At 39.5% G+C, this 17,279-nt stretch overlaps 1 protein-coding gene across 1 annotated transcript in view; it reads right to left on the reverse strand.

Annotated features, from left to right (window-relative positions):
• DOCK8 (dedicator of cytokinesis 8) overlaps positions 1 to 17,279 on the reverse strand; it is a 93,848-nt gene that overhangs the window by 11,975 nt on the left and 64,594 nt on the right. The window contains 12 exon segments of the mRNA XM_055790383.1: positions 1,702 to 1,894; positions 2,350 to 2,450; positions 3,198 to 3,356; positions 4,428 to 4,580; positions 6,614 to 6,748; positions 8,012 to 8,108; positions 10,630 to 10,717; positions 11,310 to 11,445; positions 12,069 to 12,251; positions 13,166 to 13,311; positions 14,890 to 15,059; positions 15,649 to 15,788. Coding sequence (XP_055646358.1) covers positions 1,702 to 1,894; positions 2,350 to 2,450; positions 3,198 to 3,356; positions 4,428 to 4,580; positions 6,614 to 6,748; positions 8,012 to 8,108; positions 10,630 to 10,717; positions 11,310 to 11,445; positions 12,069 to 12,251; positions 13,166 to 13,311; positions 14,890 to 15,059; positions 15,649 to 15,788 — 1,701 coding nt within the window.

Here is a 17,279-nt window from a genome sequence, read left to right on the forward strand (position 1 = left end):
AAAACCAAACCCAGATGATATGGTTGTATCAAGGGATGATGACTGTACCAACTACTAGTGTTAGGCATTTCAAAATCATCTGGACCATAAAACGTGCTCCTCAACAGTTTAAAAGAGCTAAGCAAACCGGTATTCAGGCAATGAATACTGAGTTGCCATATGTTTTAGAAAACTGGGGAAGTTTCAGAGGAGGAAATATGCTTTGTGGCCATATTTTTTTAAAAGTAAACAAGATGAGCAGATAGTGGTAGGTTTATCAGTTCGCACCCAGGACAAATTGGTGGAAATACTGATACAGAATTTTACTAAAGAAAAAACTAAAGGTATTGTAATTAAGTCTGAATCAAAACCAGACTACAGAAACCTGATACTTTTAAAGAGATTACAATCTCATAAAGGCAATAATGCCCAAACAGTAGATATCTATACAACATCTGAGTTGATTCTGCAAAACATTTCCACTAATTAGCTGGAATGTCTCATAATCATTGCAGCAAACACTCTGTAAATGAACAATGGTACTTACTGATCTTAGAGAATAATGATAAAGGAGTAATCAGCACATGGGAATATTTTAGGGATTCAGCATTCCTATTTTTAATAATGTGTGAAAACAGAGTGGGATGTGCTGATCCCCTCTCTCCGGTGACCAGCGATAGGACACAAGGAAATGGAATGAAACTGTGTCAGGGGAAGGTCAGATTGGACATTAGGAAGAGGTTCTTCACTGAGAGGGCGGTTGGTCACTGGAACAGGCTCCCCTAGAGAAGTAGTCATGGCACCAAGCCTGTCAGAGTTCAAGGAGCATCTAGACAGTGCTCTCAGTGATATGGTTTAGTTTTAGGTAGCTGTGCAAGGAGCAGTGAGTTGGACTTGATGATGCTTATGGATCCCTTCCAACTATGATTCTATGAAAAAAAGCCGGAAAATCACTGAATTTGCATATAAAGTCAGTTCATATAAGGGTAACCAAAAATGCATAATCTGGTAAACTATGTTTAAAACTCTGCATTTCAAAATGTTTAACTCTAACAGCAAAGAGTTATGCTTTCATCTTTGTGATGTAGAAAAGAAAGGTGAAAAACAAAATCCAAAAAAACCTCTCTGTAAAAGATCAATAACCTACCAAGTAAAGAGCTCAACAATGCCAAAAGAACCAGTGGATTCTGGAGAGATAAACAGAGAGATACTTCCTGGGCTGAAAGAACTTATGGGACATTTTTACTGGAGTTTGATGTAAATGCATATAGGTTATGGTGATTTTGTCATTTCATCAATCAAAAGGGTGTTGGTTAGTAACTGGAGGACAGTCAAAGGATTGGAGAACATGCCTAAAAGAAATGTGTAGCTCCAATTACCTAGATCATGAGAAAGCAGTTTGAAAGATGCATCTGTCACAGTTGATAAGTATCAGCCCCAGGAAAAGGCATGTGATAATAGAGGGGTTCTACTTAGCAGACAAGACATTACAGTATTCAGTTGCTAGAAGTAGAAGCTAGAGGCAGCCAGACTCTAAAGTACCAGTTTTTATCAGTAAGCATAAATCATCAGAACAATCTGCCAAGAGTGGTGATGGATGTTCCATTGTAGCTTTTCCTCCCTGTATATGCACTTCAACTCTGCTTAACATGAGAAGGAATACACACACCAGAACAGGCGATCCCAGGCTTATGCTGTCAGAGCTTGGGAGCTTTTTCTTACCTGAAAGCTGACACTGCCCACTGGGAGATAGTTTCGGTCTTCAAGCATGCTGAGGTACTCTGCCACCAGTGCTGCGGCATGGACCAGACACATGGCTGCTTCTGTGTAGCACTTCCTCTTGGTGTGCTTCTCTGCCATGTTTTGCAGCCAAGTCAGCCTCAAGTCTGGTGATGTCTGGTACCCTTTGGCAATTCTAACAACACAGGGCAGAAAGGAGGTATGAATGATCATTTCTCAGGTAACAGAAAGAACCTTTATAATTCTCCACCTGGGTTAAATGGAGGGAGACACCTCTGTCTTTATTCTGTATGATTCACTAAGCACAGGGCAAAAGAAATGGTTAGGCAGGGGTAGGCAGAACTCACAGGGACTAAGAGGAGAGTAAACCAGCTAAACCCAAGGATTTTCAATGTCCATCAGTCCCTGACTCCCATCCTTGTCCAAGTCTATGACCACCTTCCAGTGGCTCCACTGCAACATGCTTATTCCTGCAGCCTGGGCCCGCTGCCACAGATAAGCTGTGCTAAAGCAGGAATCTACACAGACAGAACAGCCAGAGGACTTTCCCACAGCTTGTCCCTAAAATGCACAGTTCTTTTGCTCACCTCACTGCAGAACTTCCTCAGTAGCAATTCTAAACAGATTCACCTGTACATGAGATCCATGAGCATCTCTGGATCTTCCTGAAATTCCCTCATTTTCACTGTATCTGACAGGATGCTGTTCAGATTACACAGCAGCTCCTCTACCTGCAGTAATACAAAGATCAACATGTATTTCTCACATTTTTATTTTTGCTTTCCAGAAAAATAACATCTGCACCAGATGATTTGTACTGAATTGCTACAAGATTCATTTTTCCAACTTTGTTCAATGCAGTGAAGAATGCTGACATAGCAAATTTTATGCACACATTTTAATTAATCAAAGTGAGCTGGAATCCTTTGATTTGTAATTTCTGAATGAAAAAAATCAAATGTGCTAATGGAGTTCAGCTTTAGTTGATTCATGATCTAAGAACACAGCAGCTGTTTTTGTAAGTCTTCAGCACAACCTGAGTTACTGTAGGATTATTAGCAGTGTCTGACAGTTGTCTGAAATGTTTTTAATTAATGTTGCTGCCACCTTATGAACTGATAAAGGCAGAGAAGTTTCCGTTATGCTACTTGTCTGAAAACATAATGAATTAAATTCCATCTTGGAAAACTCTTAAAGGGTACAGTTCCTGTTGGGGTCTAGAAGAAAATTGTACACAAAGCTAAGAGGTGATTTTCCTTTAATGTGATTTCAGTAGAAGTTCTTAAGAGTTTATTATACGGAATAATGTCCCCCACTTCTTCCCTGCATATTGTTGTGCTAGAAATAAACTCATGCAATAACCCCTGCAGCCTTACTTTCATTGCTTTGGAAGACCAAAATCTAGGACTTGCTCCAAGCACACAATTTCCTATGAGAAAACTCCTGATAAAAATCACAGATGTCATAAAAGATTTGACCTGAATGGGAAATGGAGTTGCCTTCATATCCACATCTTCTTCTGCATAGGCTAGGATGGTTCGTAAGGACCGTCGAAGGAATTCCTCATTAAACTCAGGTGATTTTCCAACCAGAGAGGCTAATGACATGGTCACCTGCATCTTCACTCTTGCAAAATTCTTTCAGAAGGAAAAACAAGAACATGAAAGAATGATGGCTGCACTGCACCATGCATATCTGTGCCTACTACATAAAACAAACCCACTTTCTCCTGCCCACACTTGAGTGGGTTAAACTCACTGCTCACACAAGTGGCCTCTGCTGTATCAAAGTGAGTCCAAAATGAGTGGTTAACCCAAAGTTCCCCAGTTCTGACATGCCTGTACTTTGGGGCAAGAATGTTCCTTGGAATACATATGCTTGCTTGAGACAAGGGCAAGTCAGAAGCACCTCTTTCACCCACTGTGCAGGCCAATGGGTGTGTAGATCAGGCCACTCACAGAGGAGAAGAGGAGGAAACAGGACTCGGAAAGCATTCTGGAAATAAATCTGGGAAGCAAAAGGCCTCTGAGGGCTTTGCCTGGTGGTGCACTACACCTTGCTTATGGTGCCTCAGAGGCACATTTTCCTTCTGCAAAGTCAACACTTTTTACATATGCAAGGCTTCTAAAGTAACAACTAGGAAACAAAACACTGCAAGATCAGATGTCCAAGGTATCCAAAATGCTAATGCATGTCCTTTTATGCTAGGACATTGTGAGCCTACATGCATAACGTACTTACTTTGCTCCATATGGGTGGTTAAGAAACAGAGTCTAATCCTGAGACCAGGAGGCCACCAAAGAATTGCCATTAATACAGGTATGCAGTAGTTCTACTGAGGCTATAGTGGCATTAGAATAGAGCTAGTCTAAGTTTGAGTAGCTCTGACACAGGAGTTAAAAAAAAAGACAAAGAGCATTGCTTATGCATTGTATAGTCCTTGCTTTCAGAGGCCTAATGTTGTTACATTTGAAGATACTTTTTCAGATGTTGCAGAAAAAGTCACATTTTCCTAAATGAAATAATGAGCAATAATTTAAACTACTTTTCTCTTACACTTCTATCACTTCTTGAGGGTCAAATATTCAAAACAGCATAACATGTGACTCTTTATCTGCAGATGTGTTCCATCTGTTATCACAACTTCAGTTTTGGTTTCAACTGATCACAAGAAAAGTTTGCACAAAACATAGTTTTTGAAATCTTACACTGGTAGAGCTGAAGCTGTATCTCATGAGAAGATAAAGAGTGGCACAGGCTTGAGTCCGTGTAGTATCTATGCTGCTGCTGCAGTGATGGAGAACTCTTTGACATAGGTCAGCACACTGTTCAACCTCCTCTTCAAACAGAAAATCTCCAAACTAAGGGAGATAGAGAAGAAAGCATTAATTACTCTTGTTTCTTGTTACATTGAAACATCAATAGCTTAGTGCACAAAAATCAGAGGATTCAGACAAATGCAGAGGAATGAAGGCAGTGGGTTGATTGACATGGACAATGTGCAGCTGTAGCTTGTTCTGCTAAGCAGGTAAATAGCACTGAGGATGGTGGGATTAGGTGGCTGGGTGGAGGAGGAGCAGTGTGGGCTGGCTTCTGGAGGAAGGAGAAACAGCATGCGCAGTAGATTCTAACTCTGACCCATGGCAAAGCCTTGTTGCAGCCTGATAGCTTGCTTGTGCTGCAACAGATGAAGCCTTGAAGTTAGCAAAACCTACATTTTATGCTTCTTTTTTTTTTATTTATTTGGATTCCTGATAGCTTTTCTACAGAGAAGAAGGTTTGAAAGTAGCCTTTGTGTTTTGAAAGAGTGGCAGAAAGAGAGAGAATAAAAAAAATTGCTCAGAGAAAACCCAAATATTGCAAAATTTTTAGAAGTATGGAGAGTTGCTATTTTCAGAGTAGCTGATGGTTGTTGAAACATGCAAACACTTCCTTAAGCATAAGGACCAGTTACTAGCTTTTTGCATCAATGCCCCACCCTTCCCCAGCCCTCCAGCATGTTCTTCCTCCCATGGTGTGCCACAAAACTTCCATTGCCCAACTTTTATGCCAGGCCCTGTTTTACACTGTCTCCACGATGCACCTAGCAGACAATAAACCCAGGGGGCAGGACACAGAAACAAACTTTCACCGTAGCCAACATGAATGTACTGGCACCATATGTACATACAAAGGACTGATAATGGTGTGCGAGCAGAACACAGGATATTATTTCTCATTTGCAGGCCCACTTCCTAGTTCTCAACCTTTCTTCATTCCATTATCTCACTGTTTTATATCTAATTTATATTATAAGCCTGCTGGCACAGAGTTCTATCATTTTTATTTGCAGAATAACGTCTATATACCTACAGTGTAATAGAAATAATTGGAATGATTGCTTCATAAAATACAGAACTGAGTCAGCTTAACTACAAGATCTATTTCAATGAGAATAAAGATTGCTTCACAAAATTCATTATTGTAATTGGAAGTTAGCTTTCAAAGATAAAGTACAATGAAAACAAAATTATGAGTTTCATAACTACTCAGATATGTGCCTTGTAATTAGGCTTTGTCAGCCAATCTACATTTAACAGCAGACAGGCATTAACTGGACAGGAGTATCCTGTTTGTCATTTGTATTTTAGAATAGTTTAGGGGAAAAAAACATTTAATGTTTTTTTTCCTTTGTAGAACTTCTTTGTAGGAGAATGGACCTTAAACAAATTTTAGAGAGTCTTCATGAAGCACCTAACCATTATGACCCATATTATAAAAAAAGTTTGGTCAAATTCTGTCCTCATACACATTTTGAAAATTTTTTTTTGATTGGTGATACAGAAATGAGAGAGATACTTGGATTTGGCTTTTTTTCAGGCACAACAAACATGAAATCTGTCAACATCTTATGATCTATTTAGGATTTTTGAACCTACCTTAGAAGCAGAAACCTAGAATGATCCCCCTGATCTCTGATGAGTTAGCTTTGATTTCTCTGCTGCCCAACTGGTTGGAAACTAGTCTTAAAGATATAATAATTTAAATTTGACTTTATGGAATCTTTGCAAGCCCTGGCATTAAGATTCCTAATTAAAATCAGAATGTATTTGAAATATAAGGGTGGAATTTTTTACCTTTTTATTAGTAAACCTATTTTTAACAGTAGACTGCTAAAACCACAAGATTATTCAGATTCAGTTATTTCATCTCATGTTGTCAATGAAATAACCTTACAACAGCTGTATTAGTCCCCTAACATCCCTATGGACAGGCATTTGTATTTACTTATGCAAAACATATTTAATGAATGCCAAAGGAAAAGTGGTAAGTGAATGCACACAGCTCTGTTCTGGAAATGCTGCTTTAATAACTTCATTGGAAACATGTAAACAGATTTATGTCAAGAGCATACCTTAGCAATGAGTGCTCTGAGTGTAGCAAAGCAATGAGTCAGGTAAGTGGTGCTCTGATCACAGCCAAGAGAATTTACCAGGACCTTCAAAACTCCTCCCAGAAGATTGTCTCTGCACTCTGCTGCAAAGCTTGCCTACACATGGAGGAGAAAAATAAAGAACTGCATGAAGTAATTCAGCAATGAACTGGCACATAGGAACTGAAGTCCTGCTCTCTTGTCAATAAGACACATCCAGGAGTTTAGAGATTGCAGCTTTCTTAAATGTTAATATCTGCTTCGGAGGAATTTCAAAAGACTTTTTTAGTGATCAGGAAGATGCAGGGGAAGACATCTTGAACATTTCTCAACATCCACAGACCTTCCAATGCATTTTTAAGTTCAGCCAGCTTCAGCAGTGACTCTTGAAACTCCGCCCACCGTCTGTCCAGTCTTTCATGTATCTTGGATCACGAAGTGATCCTGTGGTGGGCAAGCACCATCCTTCCCCTTGCCTCCCCATGGGTAAATAGGCATACTGGTATGCTCTCATCAAACCCACAACCCAAATAGTGGGGAGACTAGGTGCTATGAGTGTCAGGCAAAAATCAAGCCCAATACTACAGGAGTCTAGTAGTTAAATGTTTTTCTGCTAACAGGTTTTCAAGAACCAAGTTTTCTCCTTGCTATCTATGAACATGCGTGTTGCTCCAACAATAGTATTTCCATACCCATGAATTAGAAGTCTCTCTCCTAAACTGGGAAACCATGTCTAAGCAGAGACAATTGTCATGGCTCCACTGCTGTCACAGGACCTGTGAAATTTTACTGCATCTGACTCCTAAAAGTCAAGTAAGTTCTGCATATTACATTGCTCTAGAGGGGCATATCTCTTTTCAGAAGGACTCCATGCAGGTGAAAGATACTTTCCTGCACTGAGTACTTGTGGGATTCAAAGTTAAATCCTTTTGTCTCACAAGATCATACATGCAAGTACGACAAAGGCCACCCAGGAGTCCATTTCTAAATTATTAATATCTTCAGGTACATTTCTAGCATAAATGAAGATTTTTCTTCCCTCATCCTCGCCAAACTCCAGGATCATAGTAATACAGTGGAAATGGCTTTCAACAACATCTATTGGAGACAAGGTGGTGTATTTGCCTTTCATTCACAGTAGTGCAATGCTCTACAGTGGAAGGGACTTGTGGCAACAGCATAAGGCAGGCAGCAATTTCATCTTTGGATTCATTCTTCTTAATCTTTTTTTTTTTTTCTCTTCAAGATTATAAAAGTTTACAGAAGATCTTTAATTGAAACATTTTGCATGGCCTAAGAAACAAAAGGAAAAATGAATCTTGCTTCCACTGGCTTCTCAGGGAGCAGTGATTGGTACCAAGCCAGGTTTGCTTTTCCTACCTGGATGATGTTCTCTTGCATATCGAGAATGATCAGGTTAGCTTCAGTTGCCAGGTTTCCACTGATCAGAGCTTCTTGGTCTAGCTCAGCTTTTGTTCTGCAAAAAGGAGTTCTAATTAAAGCACATGGTACCCCAAGAGTTAGATGACCTTCTATTTAAACAAAACCAAAATACAAATGATACCATTCTGAACAATTCTGTAAGAGCAAACAATGAAAATAGTGTTTGGATGTGTTTCTTAAGAAGAACAAAGTCAAATGAGGAGAGCTGATATCATAGAACAGAAGTCCCAAAAGGGACACCTGAAAACTAGGCCTCTGGACAGTTCACATAGATGCTTCTGCTTCCTTAACAGCAATCTGTGTAACGGCTGCTCTGCCCTCAATATCATGTTTAGTTGTTCAATAAGCTATGCAGTAATTTCGGAATGCATTGCCTGTAGCAGGACACCAAACCCCAAAAAGGAATAAAATGCAACTGATCTAACACTTCCAGAGAAAAACTAAGAACAGTAGGCTTGGTCAAAGGGGAAATTGCTTCAATGCCATAGCAGCAGTGTTTAATGTAGGCAATGTAAAATGTTGATTCTTGAGACTGTTGACAGCTAAGACACGAGGTCCAACAACTGCAGAGCCAATATAGCAATGAACCAGGCCATTTAAGAGAGGACTGAAACATTTATAAAAGACAGAAGGTGGTGGGGTAAGGCAGTGCATGATACTCTCTTAGTTGAGACTTAAGGTCTGGAACACAGCTACTCTGCAGCTGAATGGTCTAAGCATAGGTGCAGCTCCTAACAAAAAGAGATCTCTTCTATGGCAGAAACACAAAGAGGAGGCTTTATTCTTGTTCCTAAACTGCTCATAAAAGGGTTGTTGCATGGCCAGAAGCGACACCCTTATAATCACACTTCTGAGTGACTTCAAAATCTGTGACTTTTCTGCTACATTCACCTAACCTTTTCTGCCCAGTGGCCTCTTACCCCCGAAACCCCAGAAAAGTACAGAGCCATCCTTTTGGGCACAACCAGAGAAATCTGGAAGAGGGCTAGGAAAGGAAGTCAGGGCAGTTGTATGGTTATTAATTACAATGACTCAAGCAATGAAGAACAGAAGGGCCTCCCAAAAGGCTGGTGCTATAAAATCAAGCCAGGGATCACTACATTTGAGTAAGAACTGAACAAATTAAGCAAACATCAGAGCCATTTGAACCATTTCCAGCCACCATTCAGTCTTGCACGTTAACCATGCTGACTGGATCCTCTCTGACACCACACATAGCTCATAAGTGCAGTGACAATCCCAAAGCATGCTGGATTCAAGGAGAAGCAGGCTGAGTGAGGCTGAGTGGTGACATGTGCAAACCTGCTGTGCTGTGGACTGCCTGCAAACATCTTATTTATGGGACATATATACAAAAGGGATCCAAAAAGGAAGAGAGCAAAGATCTTGCATACCACAGTGGTGAACACTGGGTTAAGCAGAAAGGCCTGGACAGCATGCAAAGTTTTACTTATGTAACCAGAAGTTTTATTTTAAGTAGTTTAACAGAACTACTGTAAAGTGAAATTGTAGATCTGCTGCTTGCAGACTGTTTTATTCTGATTTCAGTGAAACTGGCTGGGAGAAAGCATGTTGCTTTCAGGGCAAAATAAGAATATCCACATAGTATCTGCATCTCTTCCGATCTATCATAGAAGGTAGAACAATTATTTGTTAAAAGTTTGGATAAATTCCAAATTAACAAACTTGTGTTCAAAAATGTATGTGATAATCATGGACAAGTACTAGGATACAACAATGTAGTTGCTGTATAGCACAAGCTAGTGTTCTCACGTCACGTTCACACATGTTTAGGGATATCATGGGAGCTCACAGCAGCCAGGCTGGTGAGAGGCCACTGTCTCTGCAGGACACAGAGCGCCTCATTTAGATAGTCAAAATTTAAACAAGTATCTATGGACAAGTGATGTACCTCCTTCAGCAAGTTGCATGCTTACAGAAACTTAGCACATACTGTATGAAAATGCTGTTAGTAATCCTGAAAATACAGTTTTCCATAACCCTGCACACTGATTTGCCTACTACCACACAGTGCTGATAAGGTGAAATGTACTGAGACAACATAACTTAAAACCTGCAACAAGGAAAATATTCACTACAGAATCATTCCCCTCTACTCCTGCTGACAACTCCTCTCAATTTTCACACAGCACATCAAACCTAGCTCAACTGATTTAAGGTGGCAAATCTTACACCACAGTGCTGTATACAGTGAGGAGCCACAGCAACACCAAAATAAATGGTGTAGCAAGCTTCTGTGGAGCTGGTATAACTTGTATCGACAACCAGTGTTTGCCACACTGCTAGTAAGAAAGAAAAAATGTGTGGATAACTATTTAGACTTCTCATTCAATATTTGTGATCTCTTTTTTATGTCATAGCAACAGTTGGATACTTCTGCTACATACACATTTTCTATTTCTTTCTGACAGAAGCAGGAAAGGATTGAAACTGCTGATTTTGTAGTAAAACATCTTAGGAGAAAGAACAAGAACATAAAACTCTCAAACATCTTCGTTCTAATAAAAGCAATATATATTCATTAAATGACTTACTTATCTTGTCTCTCATTTGCCTGTCGCCAGTGAGTCTGCTCCTTTCTCCAGCGCAGGTTTTCATTTTGCCCCACTGATCTGTCATTCCCTAACAGTGCAACATGTATCAGTGAGATTAAAGCAGAAGGGGACACCTGAACTCTGATAGCTCACCAAAAGAAGGAGATACATGTCTGTAGCAGTCTGTCAGAACGAAAACCATTCAACTTTACAGCCTCAGGGTACTAGTAAAAGGACAGGACCCCATCATCTTTTTAATCTAGGATTTTTAGAACATTAGCTTGCTTAATAACTTCAAAGACCAAAACACAAAGTATTCAATTTATTAAATGAAACAACCTTTTTTGCTAAGAACAATTTGTTCTTACTGACAGTTTTGACACCATTTCTTGGCTATTGATTAAATACAAACACAATTTCTCAGAATGTCTTACAACTTCTTAGTTGGCCTTATATTCTCCACCTGAGAAGAGCTAAGTTCTAGCTACACCTTGGATAGTTAAAAGCTAATAATATTTTTATCCACAGCCAAACCAAGAAAGGTCTGCAAGGGAAAGGACTGTGGGTAAAAAATATAAGGATGAAAATGGGGAGTGTGCATAAACTCCAACAAACTCATTTACATTTACAAACTCTTAAGATCCTCTCAAAAGACACAAAGGGAGAGGGATATGAAGTACCAGCTGGTATCCTGCAGCGCTTCATCATTTCTCCTCTGGCTCCTTCACCTCTCAGTAAAGCCTCTTCCAATCGGGCCTTAACATCTCGTGACTTCTGGAGTGCTTGGGTGCTAACTTTATCTGAGCTTTGTTTGCCCTAAAAATAAAATCAAAGCAATCAACACCAATGCCTTCATCTCTGAACATGAGTCCAAATTACTTGTCCAAAACTAGACACAACAGGAGAGACCTGTAAAGGCAGCAGAAAGCAATGAATATGACTGACTAATATATAAAAGCTAATTAAATGTTGCAGATGATGAAAGAGGTAGTATGTGTACTGCTAATAAAGACAGATATTTAGCTCAGTGCTACAGAGAGGGAAAATAAAGTTCAGAGAGAAGGCTGTTTGATCCATTTCAGCAGACCCTGTCACAGAGGGCAGTCATGACATTCAGTCCCAGCTCTTAACTAAGGGGTCATCCTTAATATCCTGTCCAGTACTTACAGTCAATATATAGCCTTCAAATCCCCAGGAAAAGAAAAACAATAAAACAATTTAAACTAATTTCATGGGACTTCCTCAAAGGTTTTGGATGCATTTTGCTTGAAGACCACTATAAATTATTTTATCTGAATTAATTTACCCATTTGTAGCATAGATTAGACAAGAGATAATTTAATAATTGCCAATAACAAATTTCCCCTGGACAGCTGGAAAGTAAGGAAAAAAAGTATCAAACCAAAGCAAGACAACAAAACAGGCCAAGTTTCACTTACCTTGTACTCAAAGCATGAAACACAAATGAAAAGGAGGTCTAAAATCCTGTTCAGCTGCATGGATGGAAGGTCTGCAATCCATTTCTGTATTAGGTTCTGATCAGCATTTTTCATGATCCAGAGGAAGCAGATCAAAAGGTTGCGAGTAGTATCAGGACCTAATGTGGCACTCTGTCTGTAGGGCTAGGAGCAGATAAAGTAAATATCAGTTGAAAGAAGGAAAAGAAGAGGGGGGTCATTCAAGTGAAGTAACATTATTTTAATTTCAGTGAAATCAAATCCCAGGACTGGACTTTAATAAGTTTAACCTCTTCCAGGTTATACTGATTGCATTTTCTGAGTGTACATTTGTGTAATTGTGACAACCTGTTGTATGCATGTGAAAAGCATGAGCATTGTTTGATAGATACTTGCATTTTAAGTTCTTAGAATAATGTAGAAAAAGATTCTATAACTGTTTTGTCCCCTCTTGCCATGCAGCTGTGTCAGCCAAATTGTATAGAAGATAGAAACAACCATGAAGAAAGAGATACAGACAGAAAAAGAAGGATCGAGTCTTCGAACCATGGATTCAGGTGAGACTGAGACTGAGAGGCAGTGCAGGAATCATAGTGCACTATTTGCTGATCTGGAAACAAGACTAGCTTGAGTGTGGAAATGGAAATAGGTGTGTGGAAGAAAAAGAGGAACTACTTATGGTAAAGAGTACTTCTGGAAGAGAAGAGAAGAGAAGAGAAGAGAAGAGAAGAGAAGAGAAGAGAAGAGAAGAGAAGAGAAGAGAAGAGAAGAGAAGAGAAGAGAAGAGAAGAGAAGAGAAGAGAAGAGAAGAGAAGAGAAGAGAAGAGAAGAGGAAGAGAAGAGAAGAGAAGAGAAGAGAAGAGAAGAGAAGAGAAGAGAAGAGAAGAGAAGAGAGAAGAGAAGAGAGAGAGAAGAGAAGGAGATGACAGGAGGAATATGAAGCATTCTTCGGGGTTGGAGGAAACATGAATGCAGTTTCTCATGACTGCAGTTATTAGTGGCAAAAAAGGATAGAAGGAGAAAACAAAGAAAGAGGAAATCAGATACAAGAAAGGAGACTGGCAAAGCGCCGGACATACCAGGGACACTGGAGATATTCCAGAGCTCCTGAGGTTAAATTGATTCCCTGCAATGGCAAGGGCCACGTTTTGATTGATTGCACCTGCAGACTCTTGTTCTTCTTCTGGGTTTCCTGTGCGTCCCTTTCCACCGCGGGCATCTGAAACTAGATTTGAAATATCTCATTGGAACTTCAGGAGCAATCCAGCTGTTTCTACTCATATGTCACAGTCTTCCACCAGGCTGTAACCTAACAAAACAAATGGTATCCCAGCATCCCTGAGGCTGTTGGGTCTTGCTGGTGTACCAAGCAGTGAAAGAGGTGCAGCACTAGCAAGACCAAATTGCAGCCATCTGCAAAGGCTGCCAAATTGTTCAAATAAACACAGGGAAAGAAGATGTGTCCAATACGCTCCAGGTGTTCAGAGAAGGTAAATTAAAAGCAAAGGCAGTGGCAAATGTGAGGTTGTCTCTGAAGTTCAAAGCTAAGCCACCACTTCATAAGACTTGAAACCATTTTGTTCCAGTCATTTCAGGCAAGAGGATAAATGCAAAATCCACACATGGGTTTGGTGATTTTCAATGAAGTATGTAAATCTGCTAACAGCCGACAGAGCCAGTACTGCCTGCCGGCTAAAGAGCAAATTTAATTTCAGGCATCTAGCTGCTTCTATTCCCTGCTAGTTTTTGACATCGCTTTCAGCCAATAAAGCTATTTATACCTAGTTTTAAAAAAAACCTCCCAATTCTGAGCATCTGTTTTGCTGAATGTGTTCAGAATGAGGTCAACAGTCTCCTGTGACAGATACTTAAAAAGAAAGTCACCCTAAAACCTAGCCATACTGATACACCTGGGCTTCCTCATAATGTCTCCTCATTTGTGGTATAAGGGTAATACTTAGATTAGGAGAATGGGGTGAGATCTGATTAGCAAATGTATAATAGATGCTTTCATCTTATTTGACTGCAAGTGTTAAATAATTTATTCATAGTATTAAGTTTCTTGTCTAGACATCTAAATACAAAATATTTTCAGAACCAGTGACAAAAGTATATTCTTCAAAGATTATACCATTTTTCTTTAGTCTTTATTTTACTTATGGAAGTAAAATGTAGTTTTCCAAGTAGCAAAGATCTACTATCTTACAAAAAAATGTGAAATAGCTCCTTTCAGTGGTATCCTAAGAACACACATGTAGCAAAATGCAAGGAAACAGCTCAGATAATGTTGTTTTAAAAGGCAAAGTTTATAGAATTTTAAAAAGCAAACTTTATAGTTATAACAAGGGATAACAGTGTATTTCCTGAGATTAATTTTGATATCATGGTAACAGCACTAAGTAGCAATAGAAAAAGATAGAAATATTACAATCCAGTTTCTTTAACTGTGATGTAATATAATGTCAGTATCACTCCTGATTCCTTCCTTGCTGTCTGTTAAACCTGTTTGTATCTCAATATTTCTTGCAGATATTGCAGGCTTTATTTGTAGGATCATAATATCCGCACTAAGGGATAGGCAGGAGTACTTACAGACACATCTGGTCTATCATTTGCTTATGAAGTGAGGACATTGAAGTTTTTCCTGTCTATAAAAATCCAGTTCACTTCTAAGTAAAGAAATACTCAACCTTACTACACTGTGTAGAATTTCTGCACTTAGTGCCATCTCTTTTGTATTTGATGGACTGTTTAGACAAGTCACTCTAAGAAGCTCAAAAATACAAAGGAAAAAAGTTCTTACTTGTGAAATCATGGAGTTGTGGCAGTGCATCCAAAATGATACCAACCAAAGGGAGGTAGAGAGCTGCAATTTTAATCTTCACCTCTTTTTTTGAGCAACGTGGGTCTAGGTCATGGGAACTCAGCAGGCTAAGGATGGCACTGACAGCTTTTCTTTGCACCTTGCTAATCCTGTTAACACAAAACCCATCCATGAGCTCCATTAATGGGTCATGCACAAATTATTTCTAAATCAAAGACTTAAGAAACAGAGTGGAGGTGAAAGAAACAAATTAATACACCAATATTCACTCAATAATCTCTTCCATTCTGAGCAGAGACTCATATTCTCTGCAAAAGATCGCTGTCTTACATCTCCAAGCCATTTCACCACAATCATAGAGCACCCAAGTATTTCAAACTCCCCATGAAAATTCAATATGGTGAAGAGACATACTTAAAGAAAAGCATCAGACTCTGGCCAAAGTTTAGCTAAACTCTTAAGCTCAGACAAAGGCACAAATTTTAAAGAGAAAAGCAACTGAAATTTGAACTTGTGTTCTCAATTTGTGTATTTAGCCAACAGTATTGCAACAAATGGCATATATTTATTCACTGGGACCAACACACTGCAGATAATTACTAGTTTATTGCTATGTTACAGAGTGACATACTGAAAAGAGTGGGGGAAACAGGACTGTCCTGGAACCACACTGACCTTGCCAAAAGTAATATTGTGTGACTCAGTACCATTCTAAAATCTGCAAATTGGGATACCCACCCCTCGCTGTCTGCGTCCAGCGCTGCTGCCAATTCAGTGAAAAGTAAGCCAGTCAGAAAGTGCTGCTGACGGTATTCGGCTGAGAGGTCAAACATACCAATGATTTTCTGGTCCTGGAAACTAGAGCAGGAGCTAGAGTTCTGCAGAATTATATTAGAAGTGTTAAAGTATGATCACTGAAATCAAGGCTTCTTAAAGAGGTTGTAGTCACAGTGCATGTAGATAACAGAAAATCTCTACCAGAGGAAAAGCACAAACTTTGAAAGAAGGTTTGACATTTTGGAGGAAAACTCTGAGGGTGATATGAAAATGAAAAGCATCTAGTTTCAAATGGGTTGCTTGCTAGGATGCAATCTCATTCTTTCCATTCTGTACGAGTAATTCATTTGACATTTTTTGAGATGTAAAATTCCTACCCTGTATTCATTAGTTTGGACAGGACACAAAGTCAGAATTTTCTCCATGTTTACAACTGTTTACATTGCTCTTACTGTTGCAGCGGAGCCATTAGGCATCATACAGCAAGATGTTGCCCCTACGTTAAGAGGGACCTTGGTGTCAGAAGCACTGTACAGTGCCTTCTTCAGCATCCATGATGTCTAGCATGGAAGAAAGGTCAGGAAAGACGTGCAAACAGTGTTTCCTTCCACCCTGGAAATCCTTGGCTGAGCTTGCTGGCAGCTAGCATAATTTAGAGCTGCCTTCAAACTGCTGTAACTTATGGCTATGACTGATATATAGCCAGCCCAGGAATGGAAAGTTGCTGCTATATATGTGTTGTGAACTTCTTAGCTTCTCCAATCATAGGTCTGCACCACAGGTCATCTGGAATGTTTTTGTCCCCTGATCAGGTGAGCATAAGTCTTAGACTCTACTTCCCAGTACAGTTACTGGGTTTATGAGTCCAAACTTTGCTTTTAATTTATATTCTTCAATATTCTCTCACATTTCTGTCAGTCACCTGGGAATAGTCCCAGAAAACAAACATATGAAGTAGCAGTATACCACACTGTGGCAGCTGTCTTCTAGCATATTGGGTCAAATGAAACTCATGTCTCTGAGCAGCCCCATATCTGGGATCCACATACTTAAGCTCACTCCCATTTCAACCTCAAGCAGACAGATGCTGACTGTACTAAGTTTGTGTGGAATAACAATAAAGTGTAGAGCACCCAGTTAAGTGAATTTGGCTTCTCTTCAAGAATTCCAAAAGATTTATTCACAAGCCCATATTTCTTATTGAAAATCTAACTCTAGCTGGGCAGCACTCCTGCAGACAGATCAAAATTACTGCAAGGGTGGTCAGCTAATGCATTAAATCATCCAAGGGCCACAAAAGCCTTATTGATTTGTGCAGGTTGCACTTCACAGGTTACTCCTGAAGAAGAAAAAGAGTTGACGATGTTGCTTGAAGGAAAGAATGACTAAACTGGTGTCTGCCCAGCTCTGACTTGTTATAACTAGTTGCAAGAGCTGTGCTGGCTTCTTTTTTTCCCCATAAGCAGAAGAGTCCCATTTCTAGTTCTTCGGCATCCAGGATTAGCATTAAGGAAAACTATTGGGAAATTCTGACTCCAAAATCTTCATGCTTTGCTTGTAAGACCAGGAAAAAACTCAAGAAAATACTATTT

Source organism: Falco peregrinus, chromosome Z (genome assembly GCF_023634155.1).
Source record: "Falco peregrinus isolate bFalPer1 chromosome Z, bFalPer1.pri, whole genome shotgun sequence".
Classification (NCBI taxonomy): domain Eukaryota; kingdom Metazoa; phylum Chordata; class Aves; order Falconiformes; family Falconidae; genus Falco; species Falco peregrinus.